Source organism: Lineus longissimus, chromosome 9 (assembly GCF_910592395.1).
Source record: "Lineus longissimus chromosome 9, tnLinLong1.2, whole genome shotgun sequence".
In the NCBI taxonomy this organism is placed as follows: Eukaryota; Metazoa; Nemertea; class Pilidiophora; order Heteronemertea; family Lineidae; genus Lineus; species Lineus longissimus.
Window position 1 is genome coordinate 381321 of NC_088316.1, and position 22509 is coordinate 403829.

The window sequence follows — 22509 nt, forward strand, 5'->3', positions numbered from 1 at the left end:
GTGTATTCATAAGTTCTGTTTCAGAGCACAATGCACTGCTAGTGAACCGTGCTGAATATGTACCGGCTACCGCTCTCTCCATCATCACCGACGATATGTGCCGTACCCCTTTAACCATCCAGGCACCAGTGGTTTTCAATATCCTCCGCCTCTCGATATGACGAAGGACAGTATAAAAAGCCCGAAGCTCAGGATACCCTTTGACTGATTCTGATTGGAAAAGTCACCGTCCGACACTAATACTTCTTTGCCCCAATGTAGCCTCGAAAATACCAGCTGCCGATTCGAACAATCCTTGGTAGTACTCGAACGCCCGGAATCAGTATGTGCTGCAGTTTGAAAGTTTGGGTGCGAGATATGATACTGATGATAATGAAAATTTTGACATCTGTACATGGATGATCAGATAAAAAAATTAGGAAGAAGAAGAAAAAAAAGGTGAGAAGTGCGGCAGATTCACCGGGGGTCGAACCCGTGACCAGCCGGTCCACAGTCAAACACTCTCAGCGCTGAACCGTCAAGGCTTTCATGCGGTAAGACAGATTTTATTCGCCTCTTATATGCGATATGCAAAAGAGCGCGCCGCAATTGTGACAAGGTTTCAATCGCTCAGTGCGCAAACTTGAACTTGAATTTAAAAATGTTTGCCATGTGTGAATACTGCTGGCTATAAATTTCAACAATCATGTTACGTCACGTAGACTCGTTTAAAAATACCACAAAAGCCAAGTTTCCGCGAAGTTATGTCACTTGTTGTCGGACTCCTGTTCATCCGACCGTGACCTCAGTATTTGACCAATCAGCTTTATACCGTGAGCATTTTCGTGAATGGGTCAATGAATTTGATTGAAAATCACAATTTGAATAGATGAGTGGTTTGGTAACCTCTCTGACGTAACGTACTCAATACACTCTTGAATTTGGCTGTGCTCCTGGTATGACAGACCGGTTTTGGGAACACAAGCGTTCAGTTGTGTCTACGCCAAGTCGAAGCACTGGTTCAACATTGGTGAGTTCAGCCTGATTTCTCCACAACTTTTTCTCCCCAAATTTTGCGAATATTGTCTGATACAATGTACAATCTTATCTTATCTTTTCATTTTCATTTCTTGCAGACGCCAGACACGTTGTCCTGTCTAGCACACCCAATGCTGCCCAACCGGTTTATCACAAGATACGACGTGAACACCACGTGGTGAGTTATTTTTCTCTATCGAAACTTCCTTGATCGCACATACATGTATTCTTTTGGAACTTCTCATCTCTGCAGCAGTGGCGGATCCAGAAATTTGGGAAAGAAGCGGGGGGGGGGGCGCTGCCCCACCACTGAGAACTCATGATAGAGCCGAAGGTGCAATCCTGAAAATGAGGGGAGGGTTCTTGAGGAGAGATGCCCTAAATTATCAAAGAGGGATGACTCATGCGGGACCCATAAATCCGCCACTGCTGTTCTGAATATTTCCACACTCGGTTCAGCTGACCTTTGAAAGGACACTGTTAGCCCATATCGTATCTATGGTACTTTATCGTTCTGGCAGCAAGAAAATGAGATGAAGGGTCATGTCTGCCATGTTTTATGACGTCACACGCCACGTGCTTGGCGCAATGTGTCACGTGCTCATAACACATTCTTCATCTTCATCCTTATAATGATCGGGTTCCTTTCGGGACGTAATTGATTCTATCTCTGAACCAATCAGCCCTTGATACTGTGACATGTGATATGTTTGATGAGGACCTTGACCGGATCAGAAAGATAAGGCATACAATCGAAGTAGTTCAGAGACATTTACATGAAGACATGGCAGAAATTACCAATCGTCTCGGTGATCACTAAATCCTAGAGGCTAGAGGGAGGTAATCTATATCATAATACTATAAGGCGGCTCGCTAAAGTGCCATTTGGGGGTCGTGTTTCGTCTCGAAATTTTGCGCGTTTGCAGGTGATATGTTATCCTGATGCAACGTCATGTTTATTTTCGGAAATTTACTTCAGCGGAGCAGTAATGAGGGATTTTTAATCGGACACGGTCAATTCTCCTTATCACTCACGGAAGCCAAGCCATTGCTGTTTAGTTATGCAGGGGATTAATGAATCACCTGCACTCCCTGTGGGGTGACTAACACTACCTGTTGAACGGCTGGCTGTAGGGGGATGATTGGAACAGCCTGTACACGTGTTGACCTGCTGAACCAAGGTTAATGTTATTTTCAATCCACGATTGTAGGTCACCTGATCTTCGAGATTTCGCGGGAAAGAAATTGTAAACAAACGCATGTGTGCAGTTCAAATGTAAACAAAAATGTATTTTGATACTTTTGGTTGCTGGACTTGGGTTTTCCCGCAGTAAGGAGCTGGGGTCAAATTGATGGTCTATCGTATATTGGTACTGTATTAGCCAGAGCTAGCCCTTGATTATGAAGGGATTTTCAAAGGTATGTTTATGTGCTCACCACAGCTTTCAAAACTTGATGTATCTGAAGAGGCACTCTGAACTTGGCATGGCCTTATCAAGGAGCTGCTCACGGTGCTGAACTTCTAGCTTGCCTGTCGACTAAGCGCCTTGCCCGAGATCATGCTACATGTAGGAGGAGCACGCATTTTAAAGTTTTAGTAGTGATAGTGCAATTGGTCCGAGCCATTTGGAGGCCGACATGTGAAGGGCTATCTGGGTTCTCCGTCATCTCCGTATAAAAAGGGGCATATTGCTGACTAAGGAACGAGGTATATTCACATTGCCTCATCATCTCATTCGGACCAATTGATTTACTTTTATATGCACGCATACAGCACGCCACAGGGTCCGAGTCTGTGGACAAATGGTTGGTTTAATTTGTCTCTTCGATATTGCTCCTTTGATATTGCATTATATTTTCATTGCAATTCAATCTATTCAAGGTATAGCCCATTTGAACCTGCCTGCGCCACGGGTACAATGCTAGTTATAATATGATCTCCACCGCCCGACCCGATGACGTCATTACCGGAATTCCGGGTGGCAACTTCTAGCTCATCGATTACTTCAGAACTGAAGTTGCCGCCATTGTGATATAAATACTTGGGGTATTTCCCACCCGGAGTTCCGGTAATGACGTCATCGGGTCGGGCGGTGGTGATCATATTATAACAACCTCCCTCTAGCCTTTAGGATTTAGTGATCACCAATCGTCTCATTTCACCTCTGTGCTGCCAACTGTGCGACGATCGAGGATCAATCGGAGATCAGCATCCCAGAGCTTTGATAAACCCTGCCAGTTGTTCCCAGGCTTGTGTTATGAAATGGCCATGGTTTAGTGATAGGCCTACCCCCTCTTGTATTCAGTGGTATTAAAATGGACAACTGTGGCATGAGATATGGTGGTTTTTCCTACAAAAATTGGCTTCCAGTAGAACCGTGACTTCTCAGTCCAAACAGGAAAATTGAAATACATCATTGAACTGCAATAAACAGTGCACAAAAACTGGGTGTAACCTTAGGCCTACCTGAATTTCACAGGCCATGTCAAAAACTGCCTCGCACACTGGCGAAAATCGTTATTTGAGATAAGTGGCGGCGCATGGTGACAAGCAGAGATATTATCCTCCTGGTCAGGGAAATCCCACGCCCAGGTTGTCCCTTTAAAGCCGACATGCATGCATAAAAACCCTAACGGCCAAATTAGAAAAGACGGAAAGGATGAAGTGGCGAGTGTTCCGAGTTCGAACCCGCTCGAGGAATATTTTTTTATTTTTTTCTCTTGACCTGTCTCGTCAATGAACTTGTGTTTGTGCAGTCAAGTGAGACCTGTCGCTGGGTGTCTATCATGTTTCAAGTGCAGTTTGTCTTTTGGTGGTCGGGCGTTTGTGTTTTCTTTCTTTGTCGTTTGGGTTTTTATGCATGCATGTCAGCTTTAAGTATGTTTTCGCGTGGTCACGAAGATGATAAATGTGAATAATGACACCAATGCATTGGCCCTGCGGTCACGTGGTGGCTTTCAAAGATATCCTTGTGCCGTCGGTATGAAGCTGCTGACAGCCGCAGCAAACCAGCAGAAAACAAAAGACTTAGGTCTCTTTCGGGAGCAGTAATAATCTCGTCACCATTGAGTTTTACCTATAGCTCCTATACAAGTATAAAGATGGTGTGCGAAGATAAATTTCGGCCATTTTGTTACCATTTTAATATCTAACTGTATGCGCCTGCTTAATCGCCCGCCCGCGAGTTTTTTTGCCTGAACCTTTCGGGCAGTACAGTGTACATTTGTACACAGGTTCTCAGCCAATCAGAATCCGATAAATCTGTGTCGTCATCGGGGCGTCATCATGAAACTTAGAAGTCAGCTTGTATTGTGTTGTGCTTGTTAATCAAATTTGAAGCATACAGTATCAAAATATACTGGAGGAAGACCATATACACGAGGCAGTATCGAAAGACAAGTCTCAGTGCAGAGAAACATATTCCTACTGGAGGAAGACCATTCACATGAGACAAGTCTCATTGTACATTCATGCTCAATATGATATCTGAAGGACTATCCCTTGGATCTTGGAGATGGGCTATTGTTATTTTCCATTCTGTAGGTAAGTTGCAGGCAGCAGAAATAACTAAAATATCTAAAATCTAAATAAAAAGGGAAAAGAAACGCGTTATAAAAATAAAATATAAAAAGTAAAAAAGAAAAAGAAAAATGTTGTCCACAACCGGATTCGAACTCACGACTTTTGGATCGAACATCGTCTTCTGCCATTTCTGACGAGCGCTCTACCAACTGCTCTAAAGTTTCTAAGACTTCTGACGTCATGTATTTGTCGAAATCTGATTGGCTGAAAGTCCCTGTACAAATGTACACTATAGTGCCCAAAAGGTTCAGGAAAAACAAATTCGCTACCCGCCCTTTTCAGATAGACAGTTAGCCCATCTATCACTTCGATCTATCTACCGTAGCTGTCATGGCCAATACTTTTTCTTTCAGAAGCCCCGACGTCCTTTGAACTTTCAAGAATTGGTTGGGTTTGGTCAAGGGACTGGTATTGGATCTGATATATTATCATTGTTGTCACACCTTTTCGCTAAATATGAGGTCTTGAAAATGCTTGGTATTGCTCCTTGTGAGGTGTTACCCAACGTTAATGACGGCTGTCTGTATAAGTGGTACATACTTGACACCTATGGCGAAGGATGAGCCAGTTATTTTCGAGTTTGTACTTTGGGTGCATCTCGTTCCTCGGGTTGCATTGCGCCCGCGACCCCATAGGAGTTCCTGGTCTTGTCTCTTCGCCCCCAACCCCGATAAACTCCGTGTGCCGTGAACGAATGCTCATCAGGTCGACAGTTATTTGACGACGTAAATCCATCCATATTAACTGGCGCTGCGGCTGCGCTCAATAGACTCCGTTGGGGAGTCTGAGCCTGATAGGGTGTACCAGTCCAGCCGGTTATGTACGGTTGGTATGCTCTATGATATGGATCTCCAGCCACCTGTCAGCTAGGGGCAGACCCCAGTGTCTCAACCCTGGGTCTCAGAGGCGGTAACTTCTAGTCAGGCAGCGCGCTATGTCTGGTTAGGCGACATGGGTTACCAGGGCATCCACAGCCAAAATGGTTTGCACATGGAGGTCATCGCGACCGACTTGTGAGGGGGAAGAAGTGATGTCCATGGCGGTTTCAAATTGATCTGACGACCCCCGCGTCTTCTGGACAGGGAGGGGTTCATGTGGCCAAATCCTGTCAGCTAAATCCTATCGTTAGCATCGTTCGCGGTACATGGAAACCAAGGGCATGGAACCCTTTTTGTCTTGGTTTAATTTCTCTGAGGATTTCAATGATGATATATATATTTAGATCCACAGGTATAGTCGGTACATGTGGCGGCTCGCCACATTAACATTTTAAAAGTTTTTTTCGAGCATTGTTAAAAGTTATGAGAATAAATTTCTTCTTTGGACGTGTTCTTTTTTACCAGAATGACAATCAAAAAGTTTGTCACTGGAGAATTTCCCCATCCCCCACCCCAGCCCTAGAATAATATACAGACTAAATAGTATCTTTGGACTGTACTGGTAATATAGGTCAGTCACGAAAAATAAAATATATATTGGACTGTACTGGTAATATAGGTCAGTCACGAAGAATAGAATATGTATTGGACTGTACTGGTAATATAGGTCAGTCACGAAAAATGAAATATATATTGGACTGTACTGGTAATATAGGTCGGTCACGAAGAATAGAATGATATTGGACTGTACTGGTAATAGAGGTCAGTCAAAAAAAAGAAATATATATTGGACTGTACTGGTAATATAGGTCAGTCACGAAAATATTTGAAAGTCTGTGCCCCATTGTTGACGAATATAATATCGTGAGGACTTTATCAATAGTCACGGTCCCTGGCCCCTCCCACATAAAAATCATTAGCAAGGTCACTGCAGGCAATAGCTTCAGCATTGTTATTGTATAAACATGTCTTAAACATTATAAACGGCCCTATTTGTGGGGTTACATTGGGTTCTTGCTGGGAGTAATTGTTTCCATGTCCGATTCTGCGTTTTGTGGACTTGTAAATCAGTCCAGCAGTGACATTGCGTTTTGTGGACATGTAAGTCTGTCCCGCAGTACCAAGTTTCACCCCAGCAATTACCAATAAGACCTGCACGTGACCTTAAAGTAAATAGCTATGCAGATGTGGCCGAGACAAAACGCGATGTATGCATTGGAAGAAGGAAATCTGCGAAGAGTAGCTGGAACTGTCTGTCCAGCTCTCGTTTATGAAACAATGGGCGATTTGAAAGACGTCTCCTGAACAGATCGCCCATTGTTCACTGAAGCAGCATTCGAATTGTCTCCATTTTTTTCAGGTGGATTGCTCCATCTCGTGTGGTTTCGCTGTCCCGTCCCAAGAATCGAGCCAACGCAACCGAGGTCACTTCTGAGAGATAAATATTCAGGATGCCAGATTTGTGGAACACAATTGAGGTAAATGAGATAAAATTCTATAAGCTGGCTACAGTTGATGAAATGAGGCTTTAGGTCCGTCATCATGTGACTGATATTGGGACAAACCCGAGGCAGGTTGACCACCATTGCCTGACAATTCAATTTAATTGATTCATCTTATTAGTGCCAATGAGGCTGTCACAGACATAAACATGTGTATAGACATATTACTGATATGCCATAATAGATTTTTTTTAAAACGTCATGAAAAATGATCAAATACTTCAGTTTCTTAAATTGTTTATTTCAATGTTTCTTGGTATCTAAATCTTCCCTTTCTATTCCAGGCCAGCAGTCAAGAGCCATGATCAGGGAACAGCAGTTCCCAACGGAATTGACCATTTTCTTGTTGTAATTCATGCGGTTGGCTCAGAATGGGTTGACACTCACCTGTTTTCGACCCTGAAAATTAAACATCGAACATTGTTACTCTTTGTTAAAAGTGAACCTTGCAAAATATGTGCTTATTCCTGAAATCAATAGCACTTCATGTATGTACTCGCTGATCCAGAATATTGCTATTTCTTGTTCCGTTTTCAATGTGGCAATCCATTTACCGTATCTGAGCTATTTCACGGCACAAGAAGTGCAACATTACAACAATGGAGCTATTTCTTGATCACAGCAAAAATGTGTTTCTACATTGTTTTACTCAAATGATGCATGGATGAGCCTTATTGACATATTTGTTTTCAAGAGGAATTGGTTGTAGGTTTTCTTTCTTTTTTCTTAAGGCAGGCCTAATTTAACAGAAGGCCTATATTTTAGGTAGGATATTATTTATACTATAGGCCCATATCAGTTTTGAGATCAATTTCCTCTTGAAGACAATAAACGTAATCGAGTCTCTGCACCATTTTGATTGGGCGGTTTTGGGCTAAAATACCATACAAGAGAATGCTCCATTGGTGTTAACAGAATATGTCATTGTTTTGGTCAGCAATCAGTTCTTGCCACCTTGAAAGCGGTCACGGTTACTTACGACTCGTACATTGTTCAATTGTTATTATGCTATTGTCATTGTCATTGTCATTTGCCTTTGCCCCCCCCTTATCGACACTCACAGTGCACCACCCTCCATCCCATGCCCCGCATGCGCACTGACCCAACATCTGATCCGTCCCTTGACACGCTTGCTCAAGCGGTGTCAGCAGTATCAACGTTGTGTTATTGTATTCCAAGTTTTGCATTATTCATATGTATGTACTTGCCAAACAAATGTTGTCATATCATAACCTTCGTCTCTTGTCCTTCGGTCAATAAGTGTGCGGATCACTCCCAACAAGTTCGATTAACACACTACATTATCTTCACGTGCAACAATTTACGGTCAGCCTTTTCTGATTCCGCATGCCGGCCACTAATTCTAAGTTTTGTAGTACATATTATATACTTGCCCAATAAAAGTTGCCATATCATCAGGCTTTGTCTCTTGTCCTTCGGTCTCTCAGCGTAGGGGACACTCTCGAAAAGTTAGATTTATGCACTTACCAAACGACACCAAATGCACCTTCCTCACCAAAATACCTCGCGCCTGCGGACAGGGACGAAATACCCCAGAGTCTGTACCGTAACTTAATTTGCATCCCGTTTCAACCCCGAATGAGATAGCCAACATGTATGTGAGCAGTTGACGATCGAGAAGAAAAGACAGTTTTTCCAAGATTTGCGGAGACCAACGTCTATGTATGACGACCGTTCTGAATAGCTCTGTCTGGTTTCCTATATCTGTATAGTCATCATGGTATCAATGATTGAGCCGATTTACGAATATCGCGTAACTGAACTTAAGCAGGATTTCATGACACCACAGACCATCTTCCATACAGTTCGCTCGTGAGGGCTTGTGAAATCTGCCTAGATAGAAAATAACTGGCGCTCAAAGTGTGTATCTATGTGTCCCTGGAGTTCGATTTAGTCTCGTAAAGGGACGCGAATTATTCCAGGACATTCAAACTTGTGTTGTATCCTATCCTTACGATGTATGGTTATCCCTTCAGAGGTGCTAAAAGCCCTGTCTCTTTAGTATTGGATGAGGCATCCTGCAGACAGTCCGCTGTACGCTCTTGAGAGAGACACTGACACCCCATCTCTGCCCAGAGTAACCCGTGCTTAGAGTAACTGGTATACCGCAATCGTCACTTGAAGCCAAAGCATTTGCTGGTGTTTATTCATATCATCTCCTCAAACACTACTCGAGTACTTCTTGGGTGGTACCTGATACGAGACAACTAACTGAGCTATAACTAACCTGAAGTGCTATTTGATAAGGGCACATGAGCTGTGTCCCCAAGTTCGAAGGATGTGACACCTCGCAGTGTCCAATGCAGCTCCTTGAGAGAAAAAGACACTAATACATTCACAGGACTTTCAAACTGCTGGGAGCGTCCCTACAGAAGTATGGGCAGTCCGCTTCGGACAACCCTGTTCCTCCAGTGTTAGTCTTGGTGGTAACTGATTTGGCATTACCAGGTATGGGCAACTCGTCTTGCGAGGGTGCAGATCGTGTGTCCTTTGTACTTCGAAGGATGTGACATACGACAGAGTGTCCAAAATGCCCTGAACTAGCAGCCATGAGGGAGGAGTTCTAGCCATCTGGAGCACTTAGATCCAGGACCAGTTTTATGATGACTAGCACACACTTACAAAAGACGACAATATGTTGACTCAGTGACCCTCTCCTATTTGCTGTATCGAACTTGACTATTGACAGCTTCTGTTACCAATGGTACACGTGTACTGCAACAACCATACCACAACATGATGTCAACCAGACCTGTAGACAGGAGATGCTGGCACAACCAGACCTTGACAATCGGAGAGATTTGTGTGTGTCAAATTCACCAACTTAGGCCTATGTCCGTAAGTCACACACTCTCCGAAGACAGTCACAACCCTGGAGGAGACACTACAAATTGTATTTTGCTTCATCATTACATGACCGAAGACTGACCCACAGATTACCAGCTCAAAGTCAGCAAGTAGGATCTGATATATTGAACCAGTCAACACTCAATATAAGAACATGGTCGATCGAATTCTCCGTCTCATCCTAGAATCGTGCAATGTAGATCTGACACAACAGCTCGACCCTGCTACAGAGAAGACAGGTCTTCGATCTTTGAAAGATTCTTGTGTTTATTGGAAACTCTGTCTCCCAGCTTCCCGACATTATTTTGTAATAGCCTGACTATCATTGTGACCTGACCTACCTGAGGTTTGAGACACCTCGACGTGACCACAGAGAAGACAGTTCACATGCAGCCTTGCTGCCACAGAGACAATGTTGACACCTGGCCTGTCTGAGGGTGAGACACCTCGACGTGACCATAGACGACAGTTCACAGCCTTGCTGCCACGGAGACAATGTTGACACCTGGCCTAGGCTATATGAGGGTGAGACACCTCGACGTGACCATGGACGACAGTTCACAGCCTTGCTGCCACGGAGACAATGTTGACACCTGGCCTGTCTGAAAGTAGACATCCCGATCCAGGCGCCTGCCACGACCACGTGCCAACATAGTTTGAGTTTCCCGCTACTAAAACGTCTCTCTTTGGTGACCAGCCAATCAAATCGTCGTATCAACAACGGATACTAAAATACGCATGCGCCTATCAATTATTGACGTGTATCCGGTGTTGCTTAGTGCCTCGTAAACAATATGGAACGCTGTGTGTAGAAATCCATAACCAGTAACCTAAAACATGCAATAAAACCGTCAGGGGATTTCGTTTTCTCTTATCGTGGTTTAGATCTAGAAACGACATTTAGTGCTGTGCAGATATGGCTACTGGACATATTGTACCGGGGAGATACCCCATCAGTGACTTAAGGCGGGCCAAATCTGCTCACCCTCTAGGACTAAAAGATTTTGATGCACCCATGGACCATGGATGTTGACACCTGGCCTGTCTGAGGGTGAGACACCTCGACGTGACCATAGACGACAGTTCACAGCCTTGCTGCCACAGAGACAATGTTGACACCTGGCCTGTCTGAGGGTGAGACACCTCGACGTGACCATAGACGACAGTTCACAGCCTTGCTGCCACAGAGACAATGTTGACACCTGGCCTATCTGAGGGTGAGACACCTCGACGTGACCATAAACGACAGTTCACAGCCTTGCTGCCACAGAGACAATGTTGACACCTGGCCTGTCTGAGGGTGAGACACCTCGACGTGACCATAAACGACAGTTCACAGCCTTGCTGCCACAGAGACAATGTTGACACCTGGCCTATCTGAGGGTGAGACACCTCGACGTGACCATAAACGACAGTTCACAGCCTTGCTGCCACAGAGACAACGTTGACACCTGGCCTGTCTGAGGGTGAGACACCTCGACGTGACCATAGACGACAGTTCACAGCCTTGCTGCCACGGAGACAATGTTGACACCTGGCCTAGGCTATATGAGGGTGAGACACCTCGACGTGACCATGGACGACAGTTCACAGCCTTGCTGCCACGGAGACAATGTTGACACCTGGCCTAGGCTATCTGAGGGTGAGACACCTCGACGTGACCATAAACGGCAGTTCACAGCCTTGCTGCCACAGAGACAATGTTGACTCCTGGCCTATCTGAGGGTGAGACACCTCGACGTGACCATAAACGACAGTTTACAGCCTTGCTGCCACAGAGACAATGTTGACTCCTGGCCTATCTGAGGGTGAGACACCTCGACGTGACCATAGACGACAGTTCACAGCCTTGCTGCCACGGAGACAATGTTGACACCTGGCCTATCTGAGGGTGAGACACCTCGACATGACCACAGAGAAGACAGTTCACAGCCTTGCTGCCACAGAGACAATGTTGACTCCTGGCCTATCTGAGGGTGAGACACCTCGACGTGACCATAGACGACAGTTCACAGCCTTGCTGCCACGGAGACAATGTTGACTCCTGGCCTGTCTGAGGGTGAGACACCTCGACGTGACCATAAAGGACAGTTCACAGCCTTGCTGCCACGGAGACAATGTTGACTCCTGGCCTGTCTGAGGGTGAGACACCTCGACGTGACCATAGACGACAGTTCACAGCCTTGCTGCCACGGAGACAATGTTGACACCTGGCCTATCTGAGGGTGAGACACCTCGACGTGACCATAGACGACAGTTTACAGCCTTGCTGCCACGGAGACAATGTTGACACCTGGCCTATCTGAGGGTGAGACACCTCGACGTGACCATAAACGACAGTTCACAGCCTTGCTGCCACAGAGACAATGTTGACACCTGGCCTATCTGAGGGTGAGACACCTCGACGTGACCATAAACGACAGTTCACAGCCTTGCTGCCACAGAGACAATGTTGACACCTGGCCTGTCTGAGGGTGAGACACCTCGACGTGACCATAAACGACAGTTCACAGCCTTGCTGCCACAGAGACAATGTTGACACCTGGCCTGTCTGAGGGTGAGACACCTCGACGTGACCATAAACGGCAGTTCACAGCCTTGCTGCCACAGAGACAATGTTGACACCTGGCCTGTCTGAGGGTGAGACACCTCGACGTGACCATAGACGACAGTTCACAGCCTTGCTGCCACGGAGACAATGTTGACACCTGGCCTAGGCTATATGAGGGTGAGACACCTCGACGTGACCACAGACGACAGTTCACAGCCTTGCTGCCACGGAGACAATGTTGACACCTGGCCTAGGCTATCTGAGGGTGAGACACCTCGACGTGACCATAAACGGCAGTTCACAGCCTTGCTGCCACAGAGACAATGTTGACTCCTGGCCTATCTGAGGGTGAGACACCTCGACGTGACCATAAACGACAGTTTACAGCCTTGCTGCCACAGAGACAATGTTGACTCCTGGCCTATCTGAGGGTGAGACACCTCGACGTGACCACAGAGAAGACAGTTCACAGCCTTGCTGCCACAGAGACAATGTTGACTCCTGGCCTATCTGAGGGTGAGACACCTCGACGTGACCATAGACGACAGTTCACAGCCTTGCTGCCACGGAGACAATGTTGACTCCTGGCCTGTCTGAGGGTGAGACACCTCGACGTGACCATAGACGACAGTTCACAGCCTTGCTGCCACGGAGACAATGTTGACTCCTGGCCTGTCTGAGGGTGAGACACCTCGACGTGACCATAGACGACAGTTCACAGCCTTGCTGCCACGGAGACAATGTTGACTCCTGGCCTGTCTGAGGGTGAGACACCTCGACGTGACCATAGACGACAGTTCACAGCCTTGCTGCCACGGAGACAATGTTGACACCTGGCCTATCTGAGGGTGAGACACCTCGACGTGACCATAGACGACAGTTTACAGCCTTGCTGCCACGGAGACAATGTTGACTCCTGGCCTATCTGAGGGTGAGACACCTCGACGTGACCATAGACGACAGTTCACAGCCTTGCTGCCACAGAGACAATGTTGACTCCTGGCCTATCTGAGGGTGAGACACCTCGACGTGACCATAAACGACAGTTCACAGCCTTGCTGCCACAGAGACAATGTTGACTCCTGGCCTATCTGAGGGTGAGACACCTCGACGTGACCATAAACGACAGTTCACAGCATTGCTGCCACAGAGACAATGTTGACTCCTGGCCTATCTGAGGGTGAGACACCTCGACGTGACCATAAACGACAGTTCACAGCCTTGCTGCCACAGAGACAATGTTGACTCCTGGCCTATCTGAGGGTGAGACACCTCGACGTGACCATAAACGACAGTTCACAGCCTTGCTGCCACAGAGACAATGTTGACACCTGGCCTATCTGAGGGTGAGACACCTCGACGTGACCATAAACGACAGTTCACAGCCTTGCTGCCACAGAGACAATGTTGACACCTGGCCTGTCTGAGGGTGAGACACCTCGACGTGACCATAAACGACAGTTCACAGCCTTGCTGCCACAGAGACAATGTTGACACCTGGCCTGTCTGAGGGTGAGACACCTCGACGTGACCATAAACGACAGTTCACAGCCTTGCTGCCACAGAGACAATGTTGACACCTGGCCTATCTGAGGGTGAGACACCTCGACGTGACCATAAACGACAGTTCACAGCCTTGCTGCCACAGAGACAATGTTGACACCTGGCCTGTCTGAGGGTGAGACACCTCGACGTGACCATAAACGACAGTTCACAGCCTTGCTGCCACGGAGACAATGTCGACACCTGGCCTGTCTGAGGGTGAGACACCTCGACGTGACCATAGACGACAGTTCACAGCCTTGCTGCCACAGAGACAATGTTGACTCCTGGCCTATCTGAGGGTGAGACACCTCGACGTGACCATAAACGACAGTTCACAGCCTTGCTGCCACGGAGACAATGTTGACTCCTGGCCTATCTGAGGGTGAGACACCTCGACGTGACCATAAACGACAGTTCACAGCCTTGCTGCCACGGAGACAATGTTGACTCCTGGCCTGTCTGAGGGTGAGACACCTCGACGTGACCATAAACGACAGTTTACAGCCTTGCTGCCACAGAGACAATGTTGACACCTGGCCTGTCTGAGGGTGAGACACCTCGACGTGACCATAGACGACAGTTCACAGCCTTGCTGCCACAGAGACAATGTTGACACCTGGCCTGTCTGAGGGTGAGACACCTCGACGTGACCATAGACGACAGTTCACAGCCTTGCTGCCACAGAGACAATGTTGACACCTGGCCTGTCTGAGGGTGAGACACCTCGACGTGACCATAGACGACAGTTCACAGCCTTGCTGCCACGGAGACAATGTTGACACCTGGCCTGTCTGAAAGTAGACATCCCGATCCAGGCGCCTGCCACGACCACGTGCCAACATAGTTTGAGTTTCCCGCTACTAAAACGTCTCTCTTTGGTGACCAGCCAATCAAATCGTCGTATCAACAACGGATACTAAAATACGCATGCGCCTATCAATTATTGACGTGTATCCGGTGTTGCTTAGTGCCTCGTAAACAATATGGAACGCTGTGTGTAGAAATCCATAACCAGTAACCTAAAACATGCAATAAAACCGTCAGGGGATTTCGTTTTCTCTTATCGTGGTTTAGATCTAGAAACGACATTTAGTGCTGTGCAGATATGGCTACTGGACATATTGTACCGGGGAGATACCCCATCAGTGACTTAAGGCGGGCCAAATCTGCTCACCCTCTAGGACTAAAAGATTTTGATGCACCCATGGACCAAGGGACGCTGGCTCAGATCCGGCGACAGGCGAGGGACTTATGGTCAATGCCAGACAGGGAGAAGACAACCTATAATTTCTTTCACAATGAGGACCAGCTTCAAGGACATGCACCCCCGTTTTCCAGGCCTACATCCCCGACAAGGAAGAATAAACCTCATCCACCACTGTGAGTACACTATGGGTGCATTGGCCTATTGCGTGGCGAAGATTTCGCTACTAGGCCCGCTGTGATAGTATAACACTACAGGCCAGGCCACCTACTGGTCTGCTTTCATTTTTAGTCTTGTTTCTAGATCTGTGCTGTTTCGCATAAATGACCAAGGCATATAGGTTGTTCCTTGTCCTACATCTCCTTACAGACTTAAAGAAATCTATCAATGACATGTTAGTCCTGGTAGACAAATTTGGCAGCCCCTTTAATAGCTTAACTTGATGGTACCTTTAGCATAACTTGCTGAGGGGACTACTGGGTAAGTTCTAAAGGGACTACCAGGTAAGCTGCTGAGGGGACTACCAGTCAACCTGTACATGGCACCATATGGTCCATTTCTCTGGTTAAACTGGTAACAACATGTTGGTTGTGAAGTCTTCAATGTTGTTCCTCCTTCCTGCTTCAGAGTTTTCCTCTCATGCCGCCTCCACAATGTCCCTGGATATCACAACGCCGACACAACCATCGGGAAGGACACGTACAGAGGTAAGCTATCACCCTGCATAGTCTGTTTTAAAGGTGGACAAGGTTGAGATCTACCGGATCACCACTTGCTTTTACACACAGTAGAACCTCTCTATTATGGACACCCTTGAACTCACAAGTGCTGTCCTTAATAGAGAGGTGTCCACTAAGGGTGGTTACAGTAGTGATTCAGAGCTGAACCTGGGTGTAGAGTGATTACAAAGGAATAACCAGTAACCCCTCTTGGTCTTGAGGACTTGACCTCTCTGCCCTCTCTGTCACATGAAGATCAGGGACTTCAGAGGCAACTGACGCTGATTTCAAGTCTCATCACTGCGTGGCTGACGGCCAGAGACATTGATTTCTGACTTGGATTGATTATTGAATTCCTTCGTCCACCAAGTATGTATTACTGTTGCTAACTGACCATATTATTCAAACTGCCCCGGCTTGGTTTATGGATCAGCAAAAATCAATGTTGAGACTGCGGCAACAAACATTATTAGCTAGGATACAAGGGCAATATTATTTCAAATTACCATCAATAAGATTAAATGATTGTGACATGCCCAATTTTCTGGCCTGGTATTGCATGAGGAAATACCTCTATGCAGACATTTCTTCTGGTATGTTTAAGTTTGTGGTTTTATGTGGAGCACAACCAATAAGTACTAAGTTATGGGCTTTTTGCCATGTTCAAAATGATTATAAGCCCAGTGCTTTAATCAATACCATCATCATGATGTTCAGTTTCATCACCCAGACTTGGGCCTTTGCCACTGCCATACCTCTACTTTCAACATGCCACAGGGGTCAAGGAAACTATGAGGCCTGATAATATAATGTCGACACTGTACATTTGACATACAAGTATCCCATAATGAAAAGAACATACCTCGATTGTAAACAGTCGGTTTCTTGACAAGTTTGTTTTCTTTCTTTAATAGGTTTAGGCATTGTGTTTAGAAAAAATATTAAACCGCTATAGAAAGTTTAAGAATACCTGAGGATATTTTAATCCTATTTTTATCTAAACCGGTTAATCGTGAGATTGCAGTAAATACGCATTAAAATATCTTAAAGATTTAATAACCTTGTTAAAAAAAAGCCACAGCCAGAATGTTGACAACCAGTCAACCTGCTCATAGAGAGGTATCAAGATTGCTTGCTAAATTAAGCAGCTAGAGGTAATTTCTTTTCCACTGGTTTTTAAAAATGTTTGCCAGAGAGAAAAAAATAGAAAATTCCAAAGACTCTGTATGAGGTTTTTTCAAAGATATTTCTTATGGAGGGTACTAAGAGACCATCGATGAGTTCTCATGAATTATACTCCACAATTTTGCTTCCCTTTTATCACCCAGACATTGATAACGGTGAGTCTTGAGGTGTGTGACACTCCCACTATTTTCAAGGGTGCAGCTTCACTTTCATCACACATTGTTTAAAGTGTTGTCATCAACATCATTTATTTGAGATCACTGACCACACTTGACATGTTTGAAAATGTTGTATTAAATGTTTGGCAGCTTTGAAATTTGACTACAATTTCATTTAAAAAAACTCCATGGCTGTTTGGAATGCTTCCAGTAAGGAATTAAGCCCTAGCAGGCAATCCTTGGCTGACTATTAAGACTGATTGGCTGCATCAGAATTCCCATTCAAAGTACTGTTCGCTGAGCTTCCTGCTGTAGTACCTTGTATTTGTATTGTTTAAGACACCCTGAGACTTTTCTCAAAGCCATCTTCTCAAGATTACAAGTAAGACCTTTTTCATGATTAAACCGACATGTTAGAGTGAGTAGCCTTGAAAATTCAGAAGTTATCGGCATTTATCAGACCTGATTTCTTATTCTCGTTCTTTTCCAGTCGATGGGAGTGTCCCCGCCTATGAACAAGACAGACGGGACTCCTTGAGAAGGAAGTACGCCCCCCGCCCTCACACAGCTGCCATCATGCCTTTCAAGAGCGTCGATGATGAAGTCGAACCAGAAGATTCTGAAGGATGGCAAAAACTGGCTGGTGAAACTGGTGAGGGCAAATTCAAACATTTATTGCTATAAATTGATGTGATTTTGAGAATTGTCAGACTCTCTGTCAGACTTGCTTGTTCTGGAACGAGGGCCAACTCCTATCTCTTCACTGCCAAGTTTGTTCAAAAACGAAGAGGTACTTAGGCAATTTTTGGAAAATTGAAATCTTTTTAGAATAGGCAAATACTTCAACTTTGACAAAACTCACGATTTCATTGCAGATAAAATAGAATTCCTACGAACAGTAAACACTGAGCCAGGCATAAGACGGCCACCATCAAATACTCGACCACCAGCACTCAGGGGATACCTCAAGAAAGCAGGATATACAGGTAAGGCAAGAAATATGACACTGCAGCGGCAACACAAATAGTCTTCATTCATTCTTGGTTCTGCAGACCAATATTGAGAGGACCGATGTGACATCGGTTGACAAATGTAGAACAGAGTTCTCTCAAAACTTCAGAATTGAATTGACCACTTGCTTAAAAGAAGAGAAGTTCCTCATTAACCCTAATTGTTTGTATCTTAAAACCGTTTCCAGAGGCCAAAGAATGGATACGCTACCAAGAACCAGAAAATGCAGCAGCCCATCGTCTTACGCCAACACAGAGTCTCGATTTCGATCTACCAAAACGACGACCAATCTATCAACCGGTGACAAGGCGAGGTGACTACCTAGTACACCCATGCTGGCCGCCGACGCTCAAACATCACCGGTTGCCTTGCCTATGTTGAGGGGACCTCGAGACTGCGGGAATGAGGAGTTGGGCAACAACTGAGGACGCTGTTATGATTGTTTGCTCTATAGTCACCCATTGTGTGATAGGAGATGAGGGTCAATGAGAAAGACCTGCATGGCCTGATGTTATACTCTGACTTTGGATCAAGTTTAGATGTAGGCAGTGGTCCTCACAGTACCACTCGTTTGTTGAAAGTGTAATACTCAAAACTATCTGGGTCGACCTTAACTACATGCATATGGATGGAAAACAATCCCCTACCTGACTGGTATTAACTCAACACTCGGACAGTTCCCTGTTCCCATCTGATTTGGTAACATGTCTTTTGAAGGGGTCGAGACAGCAGTGGGATACATGATATAACATGAGCAATATTGGACTGTAGACGGTCACCAAACTGGTCCCGTACAATTTCGGTCGCCCTTTTGTCGGGGCGTTCTGTTGTTACGTGTCATTGTGTACATGTACCTCATATACCTATGCAAAATGCCTGGCCAAAGCTTTGTTGAGTCAGTTTCAAATATCCAGCCGGCCTCATTGTGTAGGTAGGGCCTAGCGTGTTGATACAAAGGCCTACACTCGCTGAACGATTTTGAAATAGCCACATGAAGGTGAAATGCACGCCTTGATAAAATGTTGCATATTTTATTGGTATGACCACTACTTGCCAATTAGATGCAGATAGATTGACTTCCAGAATGCCATAGATGACTACAACATTTCTTTACTTTGTCAGATTTTAGTTGAATCACTGAAGCTCAAGATTTTGGAGTTTTACTTTATTTATAAGATGTTGAATTTCTGTGCTTGACTGGAGTTGTTTATGAAGACTTGGACATCACACTGTGACTTCAAGTCTCAGTTCATTCAAGCTAATTCTTGTAGCTATCAAATCTAATAACATAGTTTCAAACAACTACAGTCAAATATGCCTAACGCGGTTTGGGGAACAACATTTTTGTTTGTTGTATCCAGTTTGGTTATAAACAATCAATAACAATGGGTTGCAGTTAATTAGGGATATACCAGAGTTAATATCGTAGGCTGAAATAACAAAATCCATTGTATTTGACTGTTCTGTATGAACATACAGATTTGGGGCCTTTTTGTGAACTATTAGTACATGTAGGCCCTAAATCAGTTCTGATGTCCTCCCAACATACCATGGAAACACACAATGGAAATACGCACTATGACGGTACATTGGCATTTCCTCAAGTATACATATCTTTGTACAATCATCATGTAATCATTTTATTTTGTATATCTTGTAAATATAAATGTAGCAAATAAAGAGAAACTAGTCAAGAATCCAGTCTTCCAACAATTTTTTCCTGTGAGTAAGTTAGGTAGTGAACATAAAAGCTCATCCACATGGCAAAGAAAGATTTGAAAGACTCTACCACCAGATCCAGCAGTCAAAGGTGTCGTCTAGCCACCAGACATGATGCTATCTTAATTCTGAGGACATCAGTGCCACAGGCTTACAGGGTGTCCCAATAATCTCCATTTCTCATAATCTGCCTGCTGCTAGGACCTGTAAGGTAGAGTTTACATGATAGAAGTCGTGTCATGGGTCACACCTCGGGAGTCACGTTACTGTTTGAACAATACAACACTTTGACACCCATGTTGACTTCACTACAGAAATAACTTGTCCTTGGTTCACATGCGACCCGGGCCAGTCATGAAATTAACTTAACTGCCACTGTGAGCCCTCAACCTGAAAGACAGACTTGAAAGCTTGCACAGCAACAGTCATGCATGTCAATTAAACTGCATTTCTGGCTTGTCATGTAATAAATGTGTTTTCACAGTCAGCTGTGTCAGAGGGCAGATCAATGATTTGTTGTGCCCGACTGAATCAAATACTTTCACGGTCCTTTATGCTTGCTTTCTTTTGTCTGTTCCTCCAATATGGTAGGTGATGACTTCTAGTAAAACTAATCTATAGTACGGCCAATTGACAAAGAAATGTCCCTTTCTACCTGATTCAGCCAGAAAAGTAGTAAGGCCCGTTCTGCATGTTACTTCCCGAGTCTTCTGGATTGACAAATGCATTCAGAAAACACCTGGTAAACTTCATGAAGAGAAAATGGGAACAACTTATTATAAAAACGAAAAGGATTTATTTCTCCCTAAACAACTATCACACTGTCATATTGATATTCAAATCATCCAAATAGACACGTCTGGATTACTACACTTCACCGTGGACAAACCAGTCACAAGCAGACACTGCTATTCAGACAAGGAGGAACAGTCCAATGGACACATTCTTCACAATTTAGGGTGGGCAAGTGCATATTTTGATGCTGCCAGTTCATCTATTATGATGGACTTCACCCAGTATGTATAGCACTGTACGCTTGTTATCGTTAGAGCCTAATACAGGCATACACTCCACTTACAACACATACTGTGCTCAATTCATAAAGGGTTATTATGAGCTTTCATTTTTATTAAGAATTTGAGATGTTCTCTGACCTGTTACTAACAAGTTCAACAAATTCTGCAAGAAATAGAATGAACTATTTCAAGGGAATATGCACACTATTATCCATACGTTTCAGACTTTTGAACAGTTGAAAGAAATGACTTGGGCAAGGTGACATAAATTGGTGCAGAGTCCTTAGCTCACGTGGGCCACGAAATCCTCCTAAGGTGTAAATATGTTTTTCTCAATAGTTCTTTCATATTTACACAACATATTCCATTATCTTTTAACATTCTTTATCGAGTTGGTTTCCACGGGAGAAATACTTCACTAAATTTTTTTGGTGCTGAAAAAGACAAAATACACCGTAAGATTTCAAAACATCAATATAATTGACTGATTAAAGTAAAGTTGTGATGTGTTGGGGTTTCATTAGCTTGGCCGGGGACTTCACCAAATAATATCATTGAAAAATCATCAAACTGAAAAAAACAGTTCAAAATGTCTCGGTAACCACAGGCCCACCTGTAATTCACAAGTCGTGTCCGAAACCTCCCTGCAACATCATTATTAGAGATCAGCATGAGTGTGATGCTCCATGTGGTGATGTGTGATGTTCCCCTCCTGGCTAGCTAAATCACACGCCTAACCTGTCCGCTTTACAGGTATTCTAGAGTTGAAACTAATACTATTGTGAATCATTCTACATAAAGAATCTTTAAGACTCTCCAAAACCGAAGGGTACGACCTGCAGAAATATCAATGCAGAGGCACCATCAGATAGTGAAAGAGCTTTATGGATAATAGATAATGTTCACTTACGAGGTTCATCAAAATCCTCTGGATGACGTGCAATATAATCATAAAGAATGATCTCCTTTTCCTTTATCTTCTGATCCCGGTATTTATCCATTTGTGTCCCGATTAAGTAACCAACTGCTCCATAGGCGGCGTATTTATGGACCCCTGAAGTTGAAAAAATTGTTTTACACACCAACATCGTTATCACTATCGCGCCAGTTACTAGGGTCTGTCACTCTGTGTCCCAACTTTGCAGCATGGACCTTTTCTAAGAAGTTTGTTTGGGCGCTGACCAATCATGTGTTTCACCTGGAACAAGGGGTCACAGTGGCTTAGGGCATCGCCTGAAATCGGACGTGTTCGAAGTGTGCACTGTGCGCATTTGATTTGTTATCATGGCTCTGGATGGTTAATAGTCTAAGTCTTCTTCGAAAAGGCCTAGTTTTCACTCTATATTTTCTTACCAACATATAAAGGGCGCTTAAACAACATGTTTGAGCAAAACTGGACACCCAGTCCACAAACTGTCATCCAAATATCGTACGGTACACTCATTTTGAGGTTGAAAACGGCAATAAATCAAGGCTTTCTTGCAGAAAGGACAAAATGACCGGAAGCCAAGGGCACAAGGTGAAGGTCGTTTCGGCATAGTCTCGCTCACTGA

General features: G+C 44.7%; 1 protein-coding gene and 1 long non-coding RNA gene across 2 annotated transcripts; both read left to right on the forward strand.

Annotated features, from left to right (window-relative positions):
* Nucleotides 1-960: 960 nt before the first annotated feature.
* On the forward strand, nt 961-7787 carry LOC135493601 (uncharacterized). The gene is made up of 4 exons (XR_010448265.1): nt 961-1009; nt 1116-1195; nt 4954-6956; nt 7265-7787. It is a non-coding gene; the product is annotated as an uncharacterized LOC135493601 (long non-coding RNA).
* Nucleotides 7788-14836: 7049 nt separating this feature from the next.
* On the forward strand, nt 14837-19901 carry LOC135493377 (uncharacterized). The gene is made up of 5 exons (XM_064780690.1): nt 14837-15324; nt 15776-15855; nt 17701-17862; nt 18086-18196; nt 18409-19901. The coding sequence occupies exons 1-5, from the start codon at nt 15050-15052 to the stop codon at nt 18600-18602; spliced, it is 822 nt and encodes a 273-aa protein (XP_064636760.1). The 5' UTR covers nt 14837-15049; the 3' UTR covers nt 18603-19901.
* Nucleotides 19902-22509: the final 2608 nt, after the last annotated feature.

Coding starts and splice junctions, on each gene's coding strand:
- LOC135493377 (XM_064780690.1), top strand. CDS start 15,050: ATGGCTACTGGACATATTGTACCGGGGAGATACCCCATCAGTGACTTA. Junction 15,856..17,700: donor CGGGAAGGACACGTACAGAG/GTAAGCTATCAC, acceptor GTTCTTTTCCAG/TCGATGGGAGTGTCCCCGCC. Junction 18,197..18,408: donor CAAGAAAGCAGGATATACAG/GTAAGGCAAGAA, acceptor AACCGTTTCCAG/AGGCCAAAGAATGGATACGC.